Below are 19,525 nucleotides of genomic sequence, written 5' to 3' on the forward strand. Positions count from 1 at the left end.
CAGACATTGTTGTCAATAGAAACTAGTTTCATGTTTATCATACCTGGGCGTAAATGCAACTGGCCACAAAAGCTGATGAGGGAAAATTGGGTGCATTTTGAATGATATCCTGTGAAAAGTGTCTGATAGCGATTGATTTGGATTCAGTTTATGAGTTTGTGTATGTGCGCATGTAGATGTGTGTGGGTTTGGCAGAATAGCAGATGAAGACAGACTGGCGCAAAGCAAGCTGTAGTTTAACAGCCCACACACACCATTCCACTAGAGCCCTGCAGCCTGACACACCCCGTCACGGAAGAAACAAAGCACTAGAAAGACATCTCCTGATAAAGACAAATCATGGGATGGGGTATTGTTAAACTCCTTTCTTCAACCTCCTTTCTGACTCTTTCTCTGGCACTTCCTGACAAGGCGTGAAACCATGACATGACACTCAGCCAGAGCTGGTGAAAGTGTATTGAGACAAGGAAACAGAAGTGAAGAAATGTGGAGAGAATTTCCCATCAGCCCTTGGGTCAGGTGAGTGCCAGTTAGTGGTTGGCTTCCCTGCTGCGTGCTGTTATTATGCCTCCTGCAGGTGGGCAGGAGTGACGCAGCCCTTCAGCGTGTATGTGTGGGCGCCTGTGTGTTTCATCCTTCATCAGACGAGACTCCGCTGAAGTTCACCTCAGTTTCCTTAGAGCGGGAGTGTGATTGAAAGAAAGAGTGGCTGTGCACAAGGAGTAAGTTCACACAGACAGATGGAGAGCAGCTGCTGGGAAGCACTTCTGGAAAACTGACGGCTCGAGCCGTAAGCCTGCTGCAACTGTAATATATCAATCTGGATTACTGTCTTTGCAAGAGTTGTAGCCAGAGTGTGTGGACTGATTGCCTGAGTGTGTCCATGTTGTACGAGGAGTCATGCACCTAATTTTTTTGGGGGAAAATCCTGGCTCACTAGGCGATAACTTAGTTCATATAATTGTGAGGCTTAGTTTAGTAAATTGATTCTCAATGTGCTTCATTAAATTTGAAAAATCAATAGACTAAAAAAGCAAAACAGCAGAATTAAATCAGAATTAATATCATGATTTGGTAAGACCTTCACTTCATTGACATTAGTTCAATTAATTAAATTAGCATTAGGTATCATGAACTAACAATTAATATTTTCACAGTAGGCATTGATAGGCTAATGTGAATTTATAAATATACTAGTGTTGGTTGTTAATTTATGTTTGTTCATGATACATTATCTTCTATCTTATTTATAACTTCAATTATAACTTGAAATGTTAATGTTTTTTCATAATACATTAACCAAATGTTAAATTATATCTTTAAAAGTAAAATTTTTATATGATGTATTAATGTATGTAGAAATAGCAAGACTAACAAATGCCCATGACCCCCCCCCCCCCCAGTTTCTTTTTGAAATAAATAAATTAAATTAATGTGTTTTATAAATGTGTTTTTATACAGTGAGCGCATGTTCTATTTTGTCTCATTATTTTTTAAAGTGACAATAATAATAATAATAATGCTAATGATAACTAATATATAATTTGAATTAAAAAGAACAAGTTTCTGGTTTGGTGAAGAAGTGCTGACCAAAGAAATGTGAATATGTAATTTCTCCCACAGTATTTTAGAAAAACACATATTTTAGTTACTTACAATAACTGTGCAACTTAACTTTCCAAGATGCAAAAAATAACATTTGGCAAAAAAAAGGGTAACATTTATTTTTATACAAATTTTTAGGTTACGTAGTTACACGTTACTACATGTACTTACTGTAACAGTAAATGATGCATAATTACAAGTAACTAAACCTAAACCAAACCCTAACCATAACTCTATAGTAAGTAAAGGTAGTTAATTAATGTTACTCCGTACTTATTTGAGTAAGTACATTGTAACTACATCACCTTAAAATAAAGTGTAACCAAAAAAAATGTAAGGGGGTACATGCGTGACACTTCTGTTGACACATGCCCTCCTCTCGAATGAAATTTTTCTCACTCTATCATTATCTAAGACAAAAGGAGTAATACTAATTTTATAAACACTTTTCTAACAAAATATGTCCCCACGCAATAGGCGTTTATCTGCATTTACCACAACACTGCAGCCGTCAACGTGACGGGGGGGAGCGTTGCAGGCCTCATTCATTAACACTGCACTAATTGAAGATGTACAGCTAATTAATGGAAGGGAGGGAAGTGGTGGTTTACAAAGACATCAGGTGGTTCTTCCTCGATCGAAATGGGGTGAGAAAGAAAGGGAGTGAGAGAAAAAGTGAGTGAGAGATTGCTGTGTGGGGCTCTAGGGTGAAATAGTATTTTCATTAGACACAGATTGCTGCTGGGAAAATAGCATTGTCTAACTAAAAGGCAGACCATGGGTGAGTCCTAAAACAGCAGGAGTCCAATACTGCTCTTATTACAGAGATCAGTATCGTCACTCGCACAAACACAAGACGTGCACACACATACCACACCAGCTGCGGCTGAGCTTTTGATGGACTGAAAGATATTTCATAATGATAGTGTATTTAAAGTTGACTCAAACGTGCCTTTGAGAAGGTCTGCTGACAGATTAAACAGAGGGGAGGACAGAAAATCTGAAATAACAGCCTGTTAATGCCTTTAACAACAATAAGCAGGCATTCAGTGTATCAAATAAAGCAAGATAAAATAATAAAGTGTGGAAGACCGACATATTGAGGAGGTGGGTGCATGAGTGCATAAAGGGTACCGATGGAGCAGTCGGGTCCAGTCCAGTTGGCGTCACAGGTGCAGGTGCCGCTCTCCGTCTGGTAGGTTCCGTGTCCCGAGCACTGGTCTGGGCACATAGTCTTCAGGATCTCGCAGTTGTTGCCGCCCCAGCCTGGATTGCAGTGGCACTCTCCGTGAATACACACTCCGTGAGATGAACAGGAGGGGTCCAGGCAGTCCACTGTGTGTGTGTTTGGAAAAGAAAGCGAAACCTGTTAGTTAGCAGGGTAGTAAGACAATGCATGTTGACCATGTTGTTTTTGACCCTCCATTGCAAGCATTATGAAAATTTTTTAAATGAAATTTTTATACAATTTTCTTGCATATAAAGACTTCATTACTAAATTCAAAAAATAAACTTATTCAAATAAATATATGTGGAGGGACCTTTTTTCAGGTAATTTTGCATTGAGGCAACACTGTGATAATGAAAAGAAATTAAAAACTTTGCTGATGTTAAAGTACTACAAGCTGCTACATTAAAAGTTCATATTTACTTTAAATGTTAATACTAATGCTTACACTTTTAACACGTTTATATAAATGTTCATATTTTTATTCTTTTACTAAAAAATGAATAGATAGTACTTGTAAAATTGAAGAATTTTGTATTTATTAATACTAACTAGACAGTCACTATAATAATGGATTAGACAAAAACATAAAATAAGTATAACGTTAAGTGCAACCTCTCATAAAATGCAAATAATTTAAACCATTCTAAATTATTTAAAAAATGGTTACGCTCTAACAAATGTGAAAAAAATGTAATTAAATTAAATGACTGAGAAGATATACTGTGTTTATTCACCATCTCTGCATTGTGTGCTTGCAAAGTAAATAAAATGGGGTTGTTAACCTGAGGGAACATTGTGCAATATAAAGTTAATAGGAAAAATATGTGTTGTTTTTACAGTAATACACTCGTTTTTAAAATTCACTGATCTCAATGGAATCCATCATTTGCTAATTGTCAAGATGTGCATAGCATAAGCTTCACATTAAATGGCTCTCAAAAATCCCCCTGTTCCAGTGCACACACATTATAAGCAGATTCAGACAGTACATGTAGCGAAGCATGATCTATGTACCGCTCAATGTGCTCTCAAAGAATGTGCTAGAGATCTCTTCGGGAGAAGTCCACTGCTACAGATGGAAAAGCAATTTTTAAGGGGACTGAGGCGCAAGCAGGGCTGAGTGCACAGAGTGTGACAGTGTTACGCATTGCTTTTCAAAAGCCATAAAGGGCTCCTGTGCAGATTATGTATGTTTGTATGTGTGTGTGTGTTTGTGTTTAATAGCCCTTGGGAGAGGGCTGAGGTTCAGTAACCCTTAATTCCTCTGATTGTGTGGTAGTTGATGGGGCTTAATCATGCCATTGATTGACAACAGGCCAATTCATGACCAGAAAATAAAGTTCCCTCCATAAATTGCATTAGTCGGTTTTGTTGTTCGTGCCAAATCATTACAATCGAGCTGCAGGAATAAAATCTTTCTGGCTTACAGGAAGAAAAAAAATAAACACAGTCAGTACTCTACATGCTGCGTGCCGAGTCACGGTAACATAAACACTACGCACAAAGCTAATTCTGCTAATTAAGAAAAATCAATTGTAATCTAGCATTTTCCCCACTCACGAGGCTGATGGGTAAGGGACCTGCACATCAGCAGGGACATCAATGTAATTATTTGCTCTGTGAAGTGGAGAATGGCAATTGTTTTTGGAATATTGAACTATTAACACACTGGTAATGATTATTGCAGGGACAGTAAATTATCAAAGAAGGTCACAGGCAGAAGAGTCCCTTTGATGGCTACAGACAAGGCGTTAGGCTCCTCATTAAGCAAAACCGATGCTGAAAGGCGATATGAACTGGACAGATTTTTTCTCTCTCTCAAACACTCAAACAAGCCATTCTGTCTCTCTCACTCGCTCTCTTTTTTATCAGGTCTGGTGAAAAGCCTGTCCGTGTCCACAGAGACAGCTTTCAAACACTTCTAGAGGAGAACAAAAAAATCAATCCCTGCTCAAACCAATGGGTAATCAGTGATCGCGTTGATAACACATTATCTTGCACATCTTTGATGGTGTAATGCAGTGGGGTTTAATGGCAAGAACGCTGAAAATAGCAGTGTTGGATAAATGCTTCCATTAAGACTTCTGATGGGTCTCTTATGAACTGAGACTTGAGATGCTGAAGATGTCTGTAAGGAGGGAAACAGATGGAAAAACTCTGCAAAACAAATAAACTGTTTTCTAGCATCAGACCATTCAATGGAGGATCTGCGGGTGAAGTGGTAAACACTGTTTCTTAAGAGACATAAAAGACATTTTTGATGTTAAAATATTTTCTTAAAAAAAAACAGAAATGAACAAGCTCGGATAGGACAATTTGCTTTGCAAAACCACAAGTGCTTGATTTGTATCCCTGACCTTCTTCACAGTTGTCTCCTTTATAGCCTGTGTTGCAGGCACAGTTGCCCGTGATGCAGATTCCGTGTCCGCTGCAGTGAATATCGATGCACTGGTTGCTAGGAACGTCACACTCTGTCCCCTTCCAGCCACTGTAACAAAGACAGCGCCCCCTGGAGTACTGCCCATTTCCACTGCACAGCACTGGACAAGCGGCTTTGAACAGAAAAACAAAAAGCAATTGGGCAAAAAAGCTAAAAGACCAAAACATTTTTTTTTTAATAATAGTTTGACAGAGAAGAGAAGACTTCAACAGGTGAAGTTTTCAGTGCAAGCGATTTCTTTATGGATTAAACCAGACTGATACACTGACAATGAAAGCAAACAGACGACGAGGAGAGAAAAATAATAGAACTAAAAAATAAACAAAATAATACAATAAAAAGACCATGAAAATAAAACTAATTGTTGCTTCCTCCTGGTAATAAGAAGCCGTTCAGGCTTGGGAATTGAGTCCCACCATAAGCTTGCTAGCCAGCCGCACTTGCGCAAATGACAATCTGAAACCAATTATGAATAGTGGCATTGGTTGTTTATTTCTCCGGAGAGTCGTGTGTGACTGTGTGTGTGCGCACGCGAGTAAGAGAGCATACCTCGTGAGCAATCAGGCCCAAGGAACCCTGGGAAACAATGGCATGTTCCCGAGCGACAGTCTCCGTTACCATGGCAATTGTGTGGACACTCTGTGAGGGTATCTGGGGGGAAGAATGAAAGTGTGTGAGAGGGAGCCACAGAAAGAAAGAGGGCGAGAAAGGAAAGGAGAGTGAGAAAAGCATTAATTGAGGAGACGGTCTGTGGAAATTAGCAGACATTCAGACCCCCCCATCTTTAATTAAAGGAGTGCCAGATGCGTGATTAACAAAAACCTGCATCTAGGCTTACTCTGCCTTAATGAACCAATCAAGGCATTATTACCACCAATTAGCAGCCAGACGCTCTGCTCAGAGCTTTCTTTACACTGCTGGATGGCCATTAAAACACATACACGCGCGTTTGTTTTTCGGTCATAGTGGGGACTTTCCATTGACTTTTGTTTTTATACTGAAATAATGATAATTGTCTATCATTTAACCCTAAATCTAAAACTCACAGAAACCTTTCTGAAGTTTTCACGTTCATAAAGAAGATATTTAGCATGTTTAATAAGCCGTTTTCCTCATGACAACCACAGCTGGTGCCAAACAAAATGCGTAACGTGCAACACACAAAATTGTTTACACTCACATCAGCTCCTGCTCAAGTTTACATATTTGCATTTATATACTAAAAACACGCTTATTTATATGAATACACTAGGACTCTTGCGAAAACTTTTTGCAAAAATTACTTGAATCAGTGCTGTTTCTTGACTCTGCAAAAGCAACTAGCTCCAAACAAAGCTTCCAAGCAACATACACACGTTGTCTCGTTCCTGAGTGTTAAGTGAAGGATTCAATGGCTAACTCTAAAGAGAGTCACTTGTCGTCATCTACTGGCGAAACAATGTAACCCTGCAGAAAGAGTGACTGATAAATCCCCACTACTAATACAAGGGTTTTCAAACTTTATATATTACACATGAGTAAAATATTATTTGGAAAATATTCACTTTAAGTTTTTTTTTTCTATTCATCAATACTGCTAGACACATAAATCTGAAGGAAAACTATGGCTGTTAATATAATAAAATAATTAATCTCATGATTAATCTTAAAATAGTATTATTTTTTATCATCCCTTGTGGTCCCATCAGTCCCCGAAACCAAGTTTGTCTGGAACACACAGACCAGCAGAGGGATATAAGCAGTGAAAATTCTCAGGGCTGTTATACAGTTATACCAACACTCTAAGAATGCTGCTCAACCAATCAGATTTAAGAACTAGATCTAGCATTCTACTAGGTGCACAACTGTTATACAGCCAATCACAGATTTGATCCACACTTCTACCACACACTTTTTGACTCTCTCACTTTGTGTGTTGCCAAGGTGACATCGCCTGTCGATTCTTTCATTAAAAGAAGCAGCTCACTGGTGTCTACAGTAAGTCAATTCTGACAGCGTCATGAACTGCACCGGTCTCTTGTTGCCAGCACGCTGTTATGACACTACTGAAGCGTTTAGCAGAGAGACAACCCCACTGCAGGACCATATTATCTCGCCACAGAGAAATAATCAATTTTCATTTTCAAAAGGTTAACTTTTTACTCATTGAAGCATAATCAAGCCGCTTTTAAAAGAGGACGCTGGCTGTAGTCCCACTGACCATTTTTCATGTTCTCGTCTTTGTGATCAAATTCCAAAGGAAATTACTCTTGCTGAAGCCTATTTTTATGAGTTCATGGTGGAGGTGAGAGAAGTGGGGAAAGGGAAGGGGAAGAGAAGGTGAGAAAAAGAGAGAGAATGAGAGAGGAAAGGTCTTGCAGGTCACCAGGCAACACTTTGAATCAGCTGCCGCCCACTGGCCACTTAAGGCACAGGTCGATACGGCCCTGATCGTCATTATACACGCTCACCAGTGAACACTCTTCTCTTTATCTCTCTCTGTACATACAAATATCCACACAGAGGCTGAAAAAGTGTAATATAAACTACATGTCAAAAGTTTGGAAAGATTTGTTTGATGTATTTGAAAGAAGTCTCTTAGTCTCAACAAGGCTGCATTTATTTGATGATAAATAGAGTAAAAACTAATATTGTGAAACATTATTACAATTTAAAATAGTCTTTAAAGCAGTCAGATTTCAAAAGAACAGCATTTATTTGAAATAGAAATCTTATGTATCGTTATAAATGTCTTTACTGCAACGTTTGATAAAAAAAAAAAAAAGAAAAGTACTTTCTTTCTCTAAAATTGTATGTGTATATTGTACACTGTGATTATATACTGTAATATTTTTGTAATATTGTAATATTTAATTTGTTTTTCATATAAATAAAATGATCAGAACAATAATTTAACTGAAATTTTACATGCATTTCAGAACATCTTAGAATTTTGCATGCCTCATTTTGGCTCTACTGACAACAGCACTCAAGCAGAAAGTTATTTTGAAGTTTGTGTAAAACCTGATGATTATGTGATTTAAAATCATTTGAGATTGTTTCAAGAGCTCAATGTGCTTCAATGGAGGCAGGAAAATCTGACATTTTGTAAGTTTTGTAATTTTCTCATAATATATATTTAAAAAAAAACATTTATAAAAACAACATAATATGATATATGTATAGGCACGGTTTACCTATGATGATGGTGTTGTAAGAGACCTGTTCAGTGTTCTTGCCATCATTGTAGAATGCGAGATGCCAGGTGCCTGAGTCCAGGTAGCGGATGAACTCTGCCTCATGAACGTTAACTGAACGAGACTTTCTGGCTGCTCCTTCCACCTCCACCAGTCCTCGCTTCTCTTTAGCTATCAGACGACTGCCATCCAGCAGCTCCACAAAGTCATACTGTACACAAACACACACAGACAGAATCAAACGACATTTTAATCACAGACATAGTGCAGTAACAGCACATTTTCACTGCAGCTCCACCTCTCTGATTTGAAAAATACCAGTGCAGCATGTCTGGATCTGATGTATTATGTTATAAAATAGAATATCAAAGAATTGGTTTTGATACTTGTAAGAAGAGCATGTGGCTCTAAAACTTCTAAATTTCAAGAAATTGACATTTGCAAATATATTGTAAGAGATGTAATGAATATGTTTGGAAACAACTCTGGTATCCTCAATGTGAGTGTTAGGGGAAGATCTTTAAAAAGACACTCTACTTTTCAGAAATGCTTTATGACATAAGTTTTTTTGTCACTTTGACAAGCAGCTCCCAGAGAGCGAGTCTTAGTAAAGGCCTCTGAAGAGTTTAACATGCTTTTCTCAATTTACAGAGCATTAAAAAGATATTTCTTTTCTAAGAGTCCCGTAGGAAAATGACACAAGAGAAGAATAAGTGAGCAAGAAATTATAAAACATCATCTGACAAAACAAGAAGACATTTCGATCAGTGGAGGAAAACAGAAGTCTCCACACCTTTGTCTGTCAATAGAACTTCAACCTATCCTTTATTCAGCCTTTAAGAAACATATTGATTCATGTGTGGCAATTAAAGTACTGGGTCAGTGCTATCGACTCTCATTGTGGAGGCCTCCGCTGCCAATTACCTCTATTAAGCATTTACAGGTTTTGTGATATACCCTTGAAGAAGCTCAGGCACTGTTGTTGCTTGGCAAAAAGAAAAAAACCAGGACAAGGAAAAATAATTGGTTTGCTTGCGAAGGCCAAGCGCAGTTTTTAATCAAAGGGGGCAAAACATACATAGAAGTATGAATTGCTTCAAGTTTGAATTACAGAGATGAGGCAGATAGAAATTGGATAGGAATTGTCAAGCTCTACTGTGTAGCTTTGAAGGTCAGGTTTGAAAGTTTGACAAAAGTGGCGGTCCTTTTAGTAAAGTTTGCTGTCTGCCATTTGTAGCAGGTCTGTGATGGTAATTGGAATAGCGGGTGCTGTGGTATTTCTTACACTGAGAACTATGACTGTAATTATGAAAGAAAAATTACAAGATTACCAATGTGAAAAACAGCATCCTACAAAAGATTGCTTAATTTCTCTTGATTCAGAATTATTGCCATTGAAAAAAATGCAATGGCGCTACTTTCATGTCATTTGGCACCCACAGAGATCATCTAAACTCAGGGGTTCAGTGAAAATACTGCAGGAGGTCAGTGAAGAAGATATATAAGGCAGAAATTTCTTGAAAATGTTGCATGACATTTCTAACTAATACAATGAGTATTAACTATCTGAACTGGTAAGCATTTTATAATGTTCTCAATGAACATTATGAATAAAGTGTTATGGAGAAATCCCTCGTTCTATAATGGTTGAATACCCCTCATTTAAACCAATATATACATTTCTCAGTTCTAGTGGAACATTCATCTTAAGAACAACAACAACAAAAATCTGATACCTGAGTGTGTGTGGGAGGCAGGCCTTTCCGTCCATAGACCCCCACCAGGGCCCCTCTCTGAACAGAGATGTTGAACTTCAGGGACTGTGGCTGGTCAATGAAGAGCTGAGAACGCCAAAAAGTTCCTGGAGGGACGTCCTGCACCACTCTACGACCCACATCCACCTCGCCTGTGTCTATGGTGTTATTCTCTTGAAAGTAAACTCCTAGAGAGAGAAAACAAGATGGAAAACAAGCTAACCGTAACTGTGAGCAATTTCCCTGTTCTATATGATCTGCTTCTGCACAAGGATATAATTAGGAAATGACTGTGTGGAAAACCATGTTGAACCATACAATTTTTGGCATCGCATGGAAGTTTGATTCATAAATTGATAATAGTTTAATAGAAGGCATTGTTTATATTAAATTTATGTCATGTAAGCTATATGACTTCTAGGGCAGGAAACAAAGAACATTAGAGAGCAACCAGCAGTAGGAACTACAACCAACAATACAGAAACTTGTTCACATCACATTCAAGTGAGTGGTCTATAAACATATTAAGCAACAATCTATGTGTTCTAAGGGAACCTTAAATACAGGTGTATATGAGTGAATTTCTAACTCTATCTAATGAAACATTCTACAAGTTCCTCCATTAGCAGCGTATACGATTGTGTGCCAATGCTATTGTGCTTCTTGCTGTAGCCTCACGTGTGATCAAACATACTGTACATGAGGTATACAAAATAATCTGATATCAGAAATGGTTAAATCACTTCATACAGCAGTTAATTAGCATCTTCAAACAAACTCTTTCTGACCCTCACTCCCAAGATAACCATTGTAGTGAATTATCCAGCCAACAGTAAAGGAAAACACTGTTATGCACCATTATACTCCTTCAAACCTCCGTTATTTTTTCTCTCTATAGCTCTAGGGTGCGTTTCCAAAAAGCACTGTTAGACAACTATGGTTGTAAGTTCCGTCGTTAGCAACATTTTTCATCGATTTGATGTTTACAGTACTACGGTTTCAGGAAACAGTTGTCACTTGCTAGTTAATATATCCAATGATGAATCATACTTTGGTAGTTGTAAGCAGTGAGCTGTATGAGAAACGCACCCCTGGCCAGCAGGCAAGTTTATTTCCTAATGTTAAAGGGACCTTGAAGAGATTTCAGAATAAACTTAAAACATCTAATCTAGTTTAGTTCATAAAGCTCAGCCACAATGGTAATTGTCGAGCTGCTGTTTTACAAGAGTAGCTACAGTAAACTGCAGTAATATTACAGGCAGAGTCTAAGTGAAGCAATTTGACTTTGCAGCGCTTCCTTTAACAAGCGGGAAAGCTAATGTCTAGACATTACACACACAAGCGCACAACGAACTCAGCAAAACACAATCTTCGGCATATTCCGACCCCTCACAACATGTTACAAAGGCAACAGTGCGGAATGGATCAGTAATGGGAGAAGGAGAATAGGCAATGCTCATATGCCAGCTAATGGAGAGCAGCTGCCATTAATATTGAATTAATTATTATCGCGTAATTCTGTAGCACGTGTTGCTAATGCAGTCAGCCGGCTACATAAAGAGCATATTGGAGTGAATGAAAGAGTAATTAGAGAGGACTTGCTGACTGTTAGTTTTAATGTGAGCTCGCCTGTGGCCCTAAATGCTCTACAGAGCAAAGAGAGAGAAGCCATCTGTGAAGCTCTGATCAACAGTATTGTCCACAGGATAAAAAGAAGGGGATGGTGCACTTAAAGAATGCCAGTGGAAAAGGGATTTGCTTTCCGTGTGTGCCAGGGATGCTTGGGGTGTTTTTTGGACATGGATATTGAATTGGCATTTGCCCATGAGAATCACAGAGAAGTAGAAGGTTTGTTTTGGCTTGATGCAAAGACTCCCTAAAGCCTTCTACTTCTTTTTCTGTTTCTCTTTCTTTAGCTTCTCTCCTTATCTCAGCCATGCGATTTGCCAAACTGTCTTGATCTTTACAATCTGTGTGCATGTTTCTGTGAGTAAGACACTAAATAACATTAAAAGCTGCTGTAAGTGTATTTCTTTTGTACACCATGCATAATATAATGCTATCTGACAGATATCACTGAAATGGATGTCCTTAGAAATCACACTTGTCTCTGGCTCTGTAAACAGCAAAAATTTGTTTGTTTCATTTGCTGGCTCTGCATGTACACGGCCCCTAATAGTTCAACAACAACAACAACAACAACAAAGTATTTGTTGTTTCAAAAGTACAATGTTATTTCATGAAGAAAAAAAAAAAGATAAATGTTTAATATTAGATTTGGTGGTCAACATTTTTAGGTTCTATATGATCTTATATGATTTTTAGTTTCTTTTGTACACAGTTTTTGACTTCAGAATACATTACACTAATCATATGGATTCTTTGGCCATTTTTAAAGCTGGAGAGCCTCTGGTCATTATGAACTGTAGGAGTATAGAAAATATCTATGTGAAATTATAAAAAGAAAATATTTAGAAATATTTTTTTTTTGTGTGTGTGTTCAATATTTATAGTTCTTTCATCCTGAACAAATTAAAAGAAAGGAGAATTGTGGTTTTCGTGCTGCAGTTGACAGATGACAAGATGTTTGTGATTTGCAGAATTTGCTCAAGTACTCAGTCATGGTCATGCAACCATACACAAACTTTGTCAATGTCAAAAAGTGGGCCCCATTTTTTCATTGGGTATTGTGTGACTTTCACCGGTGTCTTGCAGTACGACTCATTAGATCGCAATTTGCTCCAACACTGCACAGACACATGGTAAGTTTCAGTACACGGCAGCAACAGAGTCGAGATTCTGGAGAGGCACACATACACAGGACGCTCTCTTCCTTTCAAATGGACAGACAGAGCGTAGCCGGATGGAATGGAACGCAGGGTCTTGAGACAGGGTCTTTGAAATAACTTTTTAACTTGACTTGTCTTATTAAAAATGCAACCAAGTACTCAATTTATTTGAAGTGCTTTCAAGAACTCCCTTAGACAAACTTACTAAAATGCAGATCAGTGACAGAATTTAACTTCTCCATTAAGAGGAGATATTTGTCCTCTTAAATTTATTTCCAGGGGCATTTTGTACCTTTCTTCAAACCTTATGAAATGCATGTATAATCTTTTATGTGAAATTCTTACATTTAATTAATACATTCAATTAGAATAGTAGTAAACTACAGGTAAGTCACCAATCAAATGAAATAAGTACCAAAGAAATCCATCTTTGCACTGCAGAGGTGGCACAGAAGCTGCACCTAAATTGGCTTTTAGATATACATACAAAGACCCTTTATTGCAGCTCAGAGGTGGCGTAAATGCATTTCCAAAACAATTACAACTGCATAATTAATGTTATGAGATTAAAGCTTTAAATATACAATTTGGAATGTAGAAATATAAAATTATTTAAAAACCTGAAATTACACTTTATCAAACTAAAATCGCAAGTAGGTTGCAGCAAGTTACTGTCTTAATGAGTGTCAATGATTCATTCATTCAACAAGATTTGTTCAAAATGGCTGATTCATTCAAGTCTTTATGAATGAGTCAGTGAATAATTGACTCACCCGATTTGTTAAAAAAAATGCTGATTCAACATCTTATTTATTGAATGTGCTAATATTCGGGAAAATCTTGAATTTGGGGGCATTTTAAACATTTTTGCCCAAAGTCAGTACATTTCTGATCTTGATGTATATCCTATTGAGAAGGTATCAACAGCAGGAGGCTAAACCCATGAAAATCGAGACACTTTAATGTGACTGATCACTTCTCTCCCTTCTCTCTGCCCTACACCAATTCTGTCATTCATTTGTTTCTGCCTCTGTCACTTTATAGCTATTATTCACTCCCTTCTCAACACTCCATCCATATTTTTTCATTTTTTCATCACCCTAGTTTCTGTCACCATTTCTGTTGGGCCCTGAGAAACATTAACATCACCATGTGCGATTTTGCCAAGTGTCTTCCCTCGTTCCAAACGCATTCAGTTTCAGATTTAGCGCCTCTTTATGACTTTCAGAAAAGTCACTTGAGCAGTTTTTAATTCACTGAAGCCTTTGGAAGTGTGTCTGGGTGTGCATTAGGGGAAGTGGTGGTATATTCATTAAGAGCGTGTCATGCTCGGCTCTCTTAGTTGCTGCAGTGGGACTGAATACAGTCGCTCAGATGATTTGTTTCAGAATGGTGCAGCACATAAATAAGGCCCCATGAAACAATGCTAAATGGAACGTTAGGTTCCACTTCTAAGCACGAGGGATAAAAAGTGGGATAAAATGCAGTTTTATGAGCAAGACTACAGCTTTCATACATCTGCGTGAGGATAGTGGAGTCTCTGAAGGGTGTGTGTTTGAATACAGAGTGAGTGCAAGGAACAGTGAATTATTTTCTGAAAATTAAAACGGCTGGTCTGCTTTAATTTCTCAGTGTTTATGGAAATCAATCTCTAAAAAAACAGCAAGTGCTCATATGCTAATGTCATTCCCTACAGCCCTAGTTGAATACGAACACACGTACCTCTGAAGTGAGGCAGATAATCTAAAGCACATCCTGTCATTTAGGAGATAGTCTGCACTGAGGCTATTGTCCCTGCTTTTGAAACACACACACACACACACACACACACACACACACACACACACACACACACACACACACACACACACACACACACACACACACTTGAGGTACACTGAGCACTTGAAGCTCTTTTATGGAGTGAGTGCTTTTAGGTCAGCTGTCTCTCAAAGAAAGGTGAACTGCAGATGACAACAGCAGTCGGTTATTACTCACTCTTTCTTCACTGAGAAGAAGAGACAGACAAATGAGTGAGTGTGTATACATATTTCAAAGGGTCTACAGCAGGTATGTAAGTCAAACTTTGCTGCGTGTGATGTATGCTCAATCTGTCAGTAAGAATATGCATCTGTGTGGATTTGCTGGGACTATTCATGTGTCTGTGTGTGTGGGCAGGTTTTCAATCCTTGTGGGCATGACATGTCTGAAAATCTCATTAGAAAAACAGTCAAATTTGACAAAACAAGCTTGCGGGGACATTCTTGTGAGGATAAATGGTTAATTAAAGAACTAAATAATGTCTTAAAAGAAAATTCTTTTCTGTATAAAGACATTTACAGACAGACGTCATAATTACTCTGTTTATAATTATACAGCAGTTAGTTCTGGTTCATTCGATTGGATAAGAAGTGTTTCTTATTTTTAGAGGAAAAGCCATATTACGTTCGCAATTGTGCTGTCTTTAATAATAATAATAATACTAATAATAATAATAACTTTATTTTGTATAGCGCTTTTGAAAGTCAATTCTCAGAGCGCTTTACATAATCAATATTAAAATAGAAAAATAAGCATGAAATACAAACTATTACAGAGCATGCATACAAACAATATTATAAATCTAAAAAAAAACAAAAAAACATTTTAAAATCAATAAACAAAACATAGTTTATAGCAAAACCATCAAATATATCACATGGAGAACCACAACAATCACGTTTCACCCAAATGCTTCTTTAAAATAATACGTTTTAAGGGCAACCGAAGAAAACGCCCTATCACCCATTGTTTTTAGGCGCGTTACAGGAACAACTAAGAGACCGGCATCGGCTGAGCGAAGATTACGTGTCGGAATGTAGGGTACTAAAAGATCAGAAAGATATTGCGGAGCAAGTCCATTTAACGCCTTGTAGGTCAACATAAGAATTTTAAAATCAACATGAAATTTAACAGGCAGCCAGTGCAATGTCTCTAAAACAGGTTTTATATGATCTCTTTGTCTGGTCCTGGTCAGAATACGTGCAGCAGAATTTTGTACCCACTGAAGTCTGTGCAGAATAGATTTCGATGCTCCCGCCAACAAGGCATTAATTAATTTTTCTGCTACAGAAAAAGGCAGCATGGACCGTAATTTGGATATATTTCTAAGATGAAAAAATGAAACTTTAACAGTATTACGTACATGCAGGTCAAATGTTAAATTAGAATTGAAAATTACTCCCAAGTTTTTTAATTTAGATTGGAACTGTATATCAGAGCCGTCCACATTTATAGCTACAGATTTCACACTACGTAACTGGTGAGACGAACCAATAAGCATTACTTCAGTTTTATCGCTATTTAGACATAAATAATTAACCGACATCCAATTTTTGATTTCTGCAATACAGTTAGAAAGGTGAGTAACAGCTACATTCTTGTGTGACATTGCTTTCTTGTGTCACACTTTCTTGTGTGACATTGCTTAATTAGCTTACATTAAAGACTCCATGACATGGCTTGATGAGCAACGTTTTCGGGACATTCTCATTTTTGTTCCGACTGGACTAAATCTGTGTTAGGATGAGTTATCAATATTTCAAAGAGAATACACTACCGTTCAAAAGTTACGTTTTATTTATAGTACTTTTATTCTGTAAATATATATTGAAAAGAATTTACATTTACAATGTCATATAAAACTTCTTTTTCATACTGTTCTTTTGAACAGTTCTTTTGATTACTCAAAACTTCCTAAAAAAACATGTATCCACAAAAATATTAAGCAGTATACAATTGTTTTCAACATTGAAAATGGTGACGGTAATGTATACTATATTACTATACGTCAAACGGTACTGTATACTATAAATAAAGTGTGTATATTTGTTATTTTGTCAACTTCTGTAAGTATAGGTGACTTCACAACATGGGCTAAAGCCAAAACTCTATCTAATGCTTATTTCATGGGGTCTTGAAGAAGAATAGATGCAAATGTGAAGAAACAACAAGGATACAGGTGCAAGGTTATGTGCTCAAATATGCATGTACGTATATACAGTATGTTGATGGAAATCGCAAGACTGCATTTTTTGCCCTGCTGTCTGCGCGTATGTGTGACATGTCCTTCCCAAACAGCGGCGGTGGTGGTGTTGGTGGGCACACACACACACACACACACACACACACACACACACACACACACACACACATACACACACACACACACACACACACACACACACAGATAAAGGTTAACAGAAGGAGGTGGGGGTGTTAGCTGCTGTCTGTATTGATTGAGAGTAAGATGTGTGATTGTACACATTGCTGATGGCTTCATTAACTAGCTGCTCTTCTACAGGACTCCCCCTCAACTTGTTTGGCCCTCACAGCAGACCAAAGACCCATCGCTGGAAGCTTCTGCCGTAGCAAATTCTCCTGCCCTGTTAACACATTAACATTCCTCTGCACCCAATGGCATTCAAATTTTTATTTCTTTCAGTGAGAAAGAGAAAAAAGGAAGTGAGGGCTCGAGCTAGGAAACAAAAGACCGACTATACTGAATGCAAATTCCGCTCAAATAAACTTAACCTGATTGTGTCACTGCTGCTTAAGGGGAGATGAATGACTTATCCTTTGCTGTGCAACTAAACAGCCACTGACGCTTATAAAACTACATCACAATCAATTTACCTGCAATTCATGAGCAATTGTTTAAAGGACATCCAATTTCTTAACTCTGCTGATGGCAAATAGACACTATAAAGAATGAAAATTTCATATAACTGATGCAGAAATGTCCTGATCTAATACTACATCACTGCCAGTGTGGACACTTCCATCACCTCAAGAACAAACACATTACTGTAAGGAGCATCATCATAATGGCCTTCAAACATATGGCCGTCCATCTTCACAGCATGAGTGTGTGTCCCTCTGAGAGCGCATGAGTGCTTGAATTAGTACTTAAGTGAGGGAGACCTTGTGGGAATACACCTGTCTGTGGGTGGGAGAAAACGATAGCTCCTATTTCTCTGAGGTTATTTATTTCTTATTGTATGTGTTATTTAGCATATGCTTTCAATCATAAGCTCCTAACGATGTGCAAACAAACTAAAAGCTATCTATTGCATTTTAAAGGGGTCATGAACTGCATTTAAAAAAATATTTATTTTACAATGTTTCCTGAGGTGCACTTATAATTTTTACATAAAAAAATGTCATAATGCAGAATTAAAAGGCAATTTTCGACCCTTATTTTAGCTCTGTGATTTGAATGTTTTTGTAAGGGGCATGTCTGTTGTGAGATTTCAATATAAACACTCACTGCTATGATTGGCTAACATCTTTGCATATGAAATAAGCATTACATGTGGAACTCTTTTGAAAACTTTTACTACGTTTTTTACTATTACAGCAGTCGAGATTAACTAACTTTGAAAAGTGTTGATTATCGCATTATGTTTAGATCTACTCCCGTCATACGAAAGGTTGCAGCGATGAGCATGTAGCTGATGACAGACATGTCTATTGAGCGCATGAATGCATTGCCGTCATCATTGCAACTCGCTTTCTGCACTCTCACGAATGTTTTCATCATAACCAGCAGTGCAGACACAATGTAAATAAGGGATTCATTGTGGAGTGTAGACAGCGTTATTGATTATAACGGGAGTTTTGGCGAAAGTCCAGAACTCAGTCACTGATAAACTCGCGGTGTGTGATTGACAGCTCCAGAGATTATAAAGGAAGAGTTCTTTAATCGCTTTCTGTACATAATTTAAATAACAGATTATTTTCATGCTGCAAAGAGAATCAATGTGAAGTTTAGTCAGTGACTTGCGTTGTGAATTTTAGTGCGGACAGACTAAGACTTAGTGATTATTAGTGAATGTATTTGGTAGGAAAGCACTTTCGTTTGTGTGATGCATGTGCTATCAGTGGCTACATTCACACAGCCAATATTTGGGACAGATATTTACTCACACCATTTTTTCACCACAGGTGTTCAGGAAACTCTTACAGGAGGGAACTGAATACTATCTTTGTGAATGTATAACGGAAGTCAACCTCTATTCTATTCTCATGCCGTTAACCATGGTGACAGTAAATATCAAAGATGTTAACTTCCATAACACCGTCATGTCTTATCACAATTGACACATTGTTATCTAATAAACAAGTCGAGGTGTGAGTAAATCTGTGAAATCCTAATTAACAGACAATTGTAGAACACAGACTAGACCACAAAACTGAGTGACTGGATCGCAAATCCTCAGATGAAACATATGTTTCTATGAAACAACAGAACCCTACATGAAAACATCCATGAGACACACTGCACTGTACGACATGAAACACTTGAGAAGCAAAATGATGTAAGATAAGAAGTTAATCAAAAGGTTTTTCTTACCCCATCGGCAGATATTTGTTCTTGTTTTAGAAAACAAATGTTAATATCATATCTTGCTTCTTAAGTAAATATATCTTGACTGAAAGTGGTTTAAAGTAAGCATGAAACAAAAAGCCACCTCATCTATTTTCTAAAT

The 19,525-nt window shown here is 37.6% G+C and overlaps 1 protein-coding gene across 1 annotated transcript in view; it reads right to left on the reverse strand.

Annotated features, from left to right (window-relative positions):
* The window catches only part of tenm3 (teneurin transmembrane protein 3), a 227,439-nt gene that overhangs the window by 64,265 nt on the left and 143,649 nt on the right, over positions 1-19,525 (reverse strand). Inside the window, exons 9-13 of the mRNA XM_084098060.1 lie at positions 10,189-10,394; positions 8,453-8,663; positions 5,826-5,927; positions 5,194-5,388; positions 2,740-2,940 (exon numbers count right to left, since the gene is read on the reverse strand). Of these exons, the coding sequence (XP_083954186.1) occupies positions 2,740-2,940; positions 5,194-5,388; positions 5,826-5,927; positions 8,453-8,663; positions 10,189-10,394 (915 nt within the window). The remainder of the gene's footprint in view (positions 1-2,739; positions 2,941-5,193; positions 5,389-5,825; positions 5,928-8,452; positions 8,664-10,188; positions 10,395-19,525) is intronic.

Source organism: Abramis brama (assembly GCF_963993115.1).
Source record: "Abramis brama genome assembly, chromosome: 2".
Lineage (NCBI taxonomy): Eukaryota > Metazoa > Chordata > Actinopteri > Cypriniformes > Leuciscidae > Abramis > Abramis brama.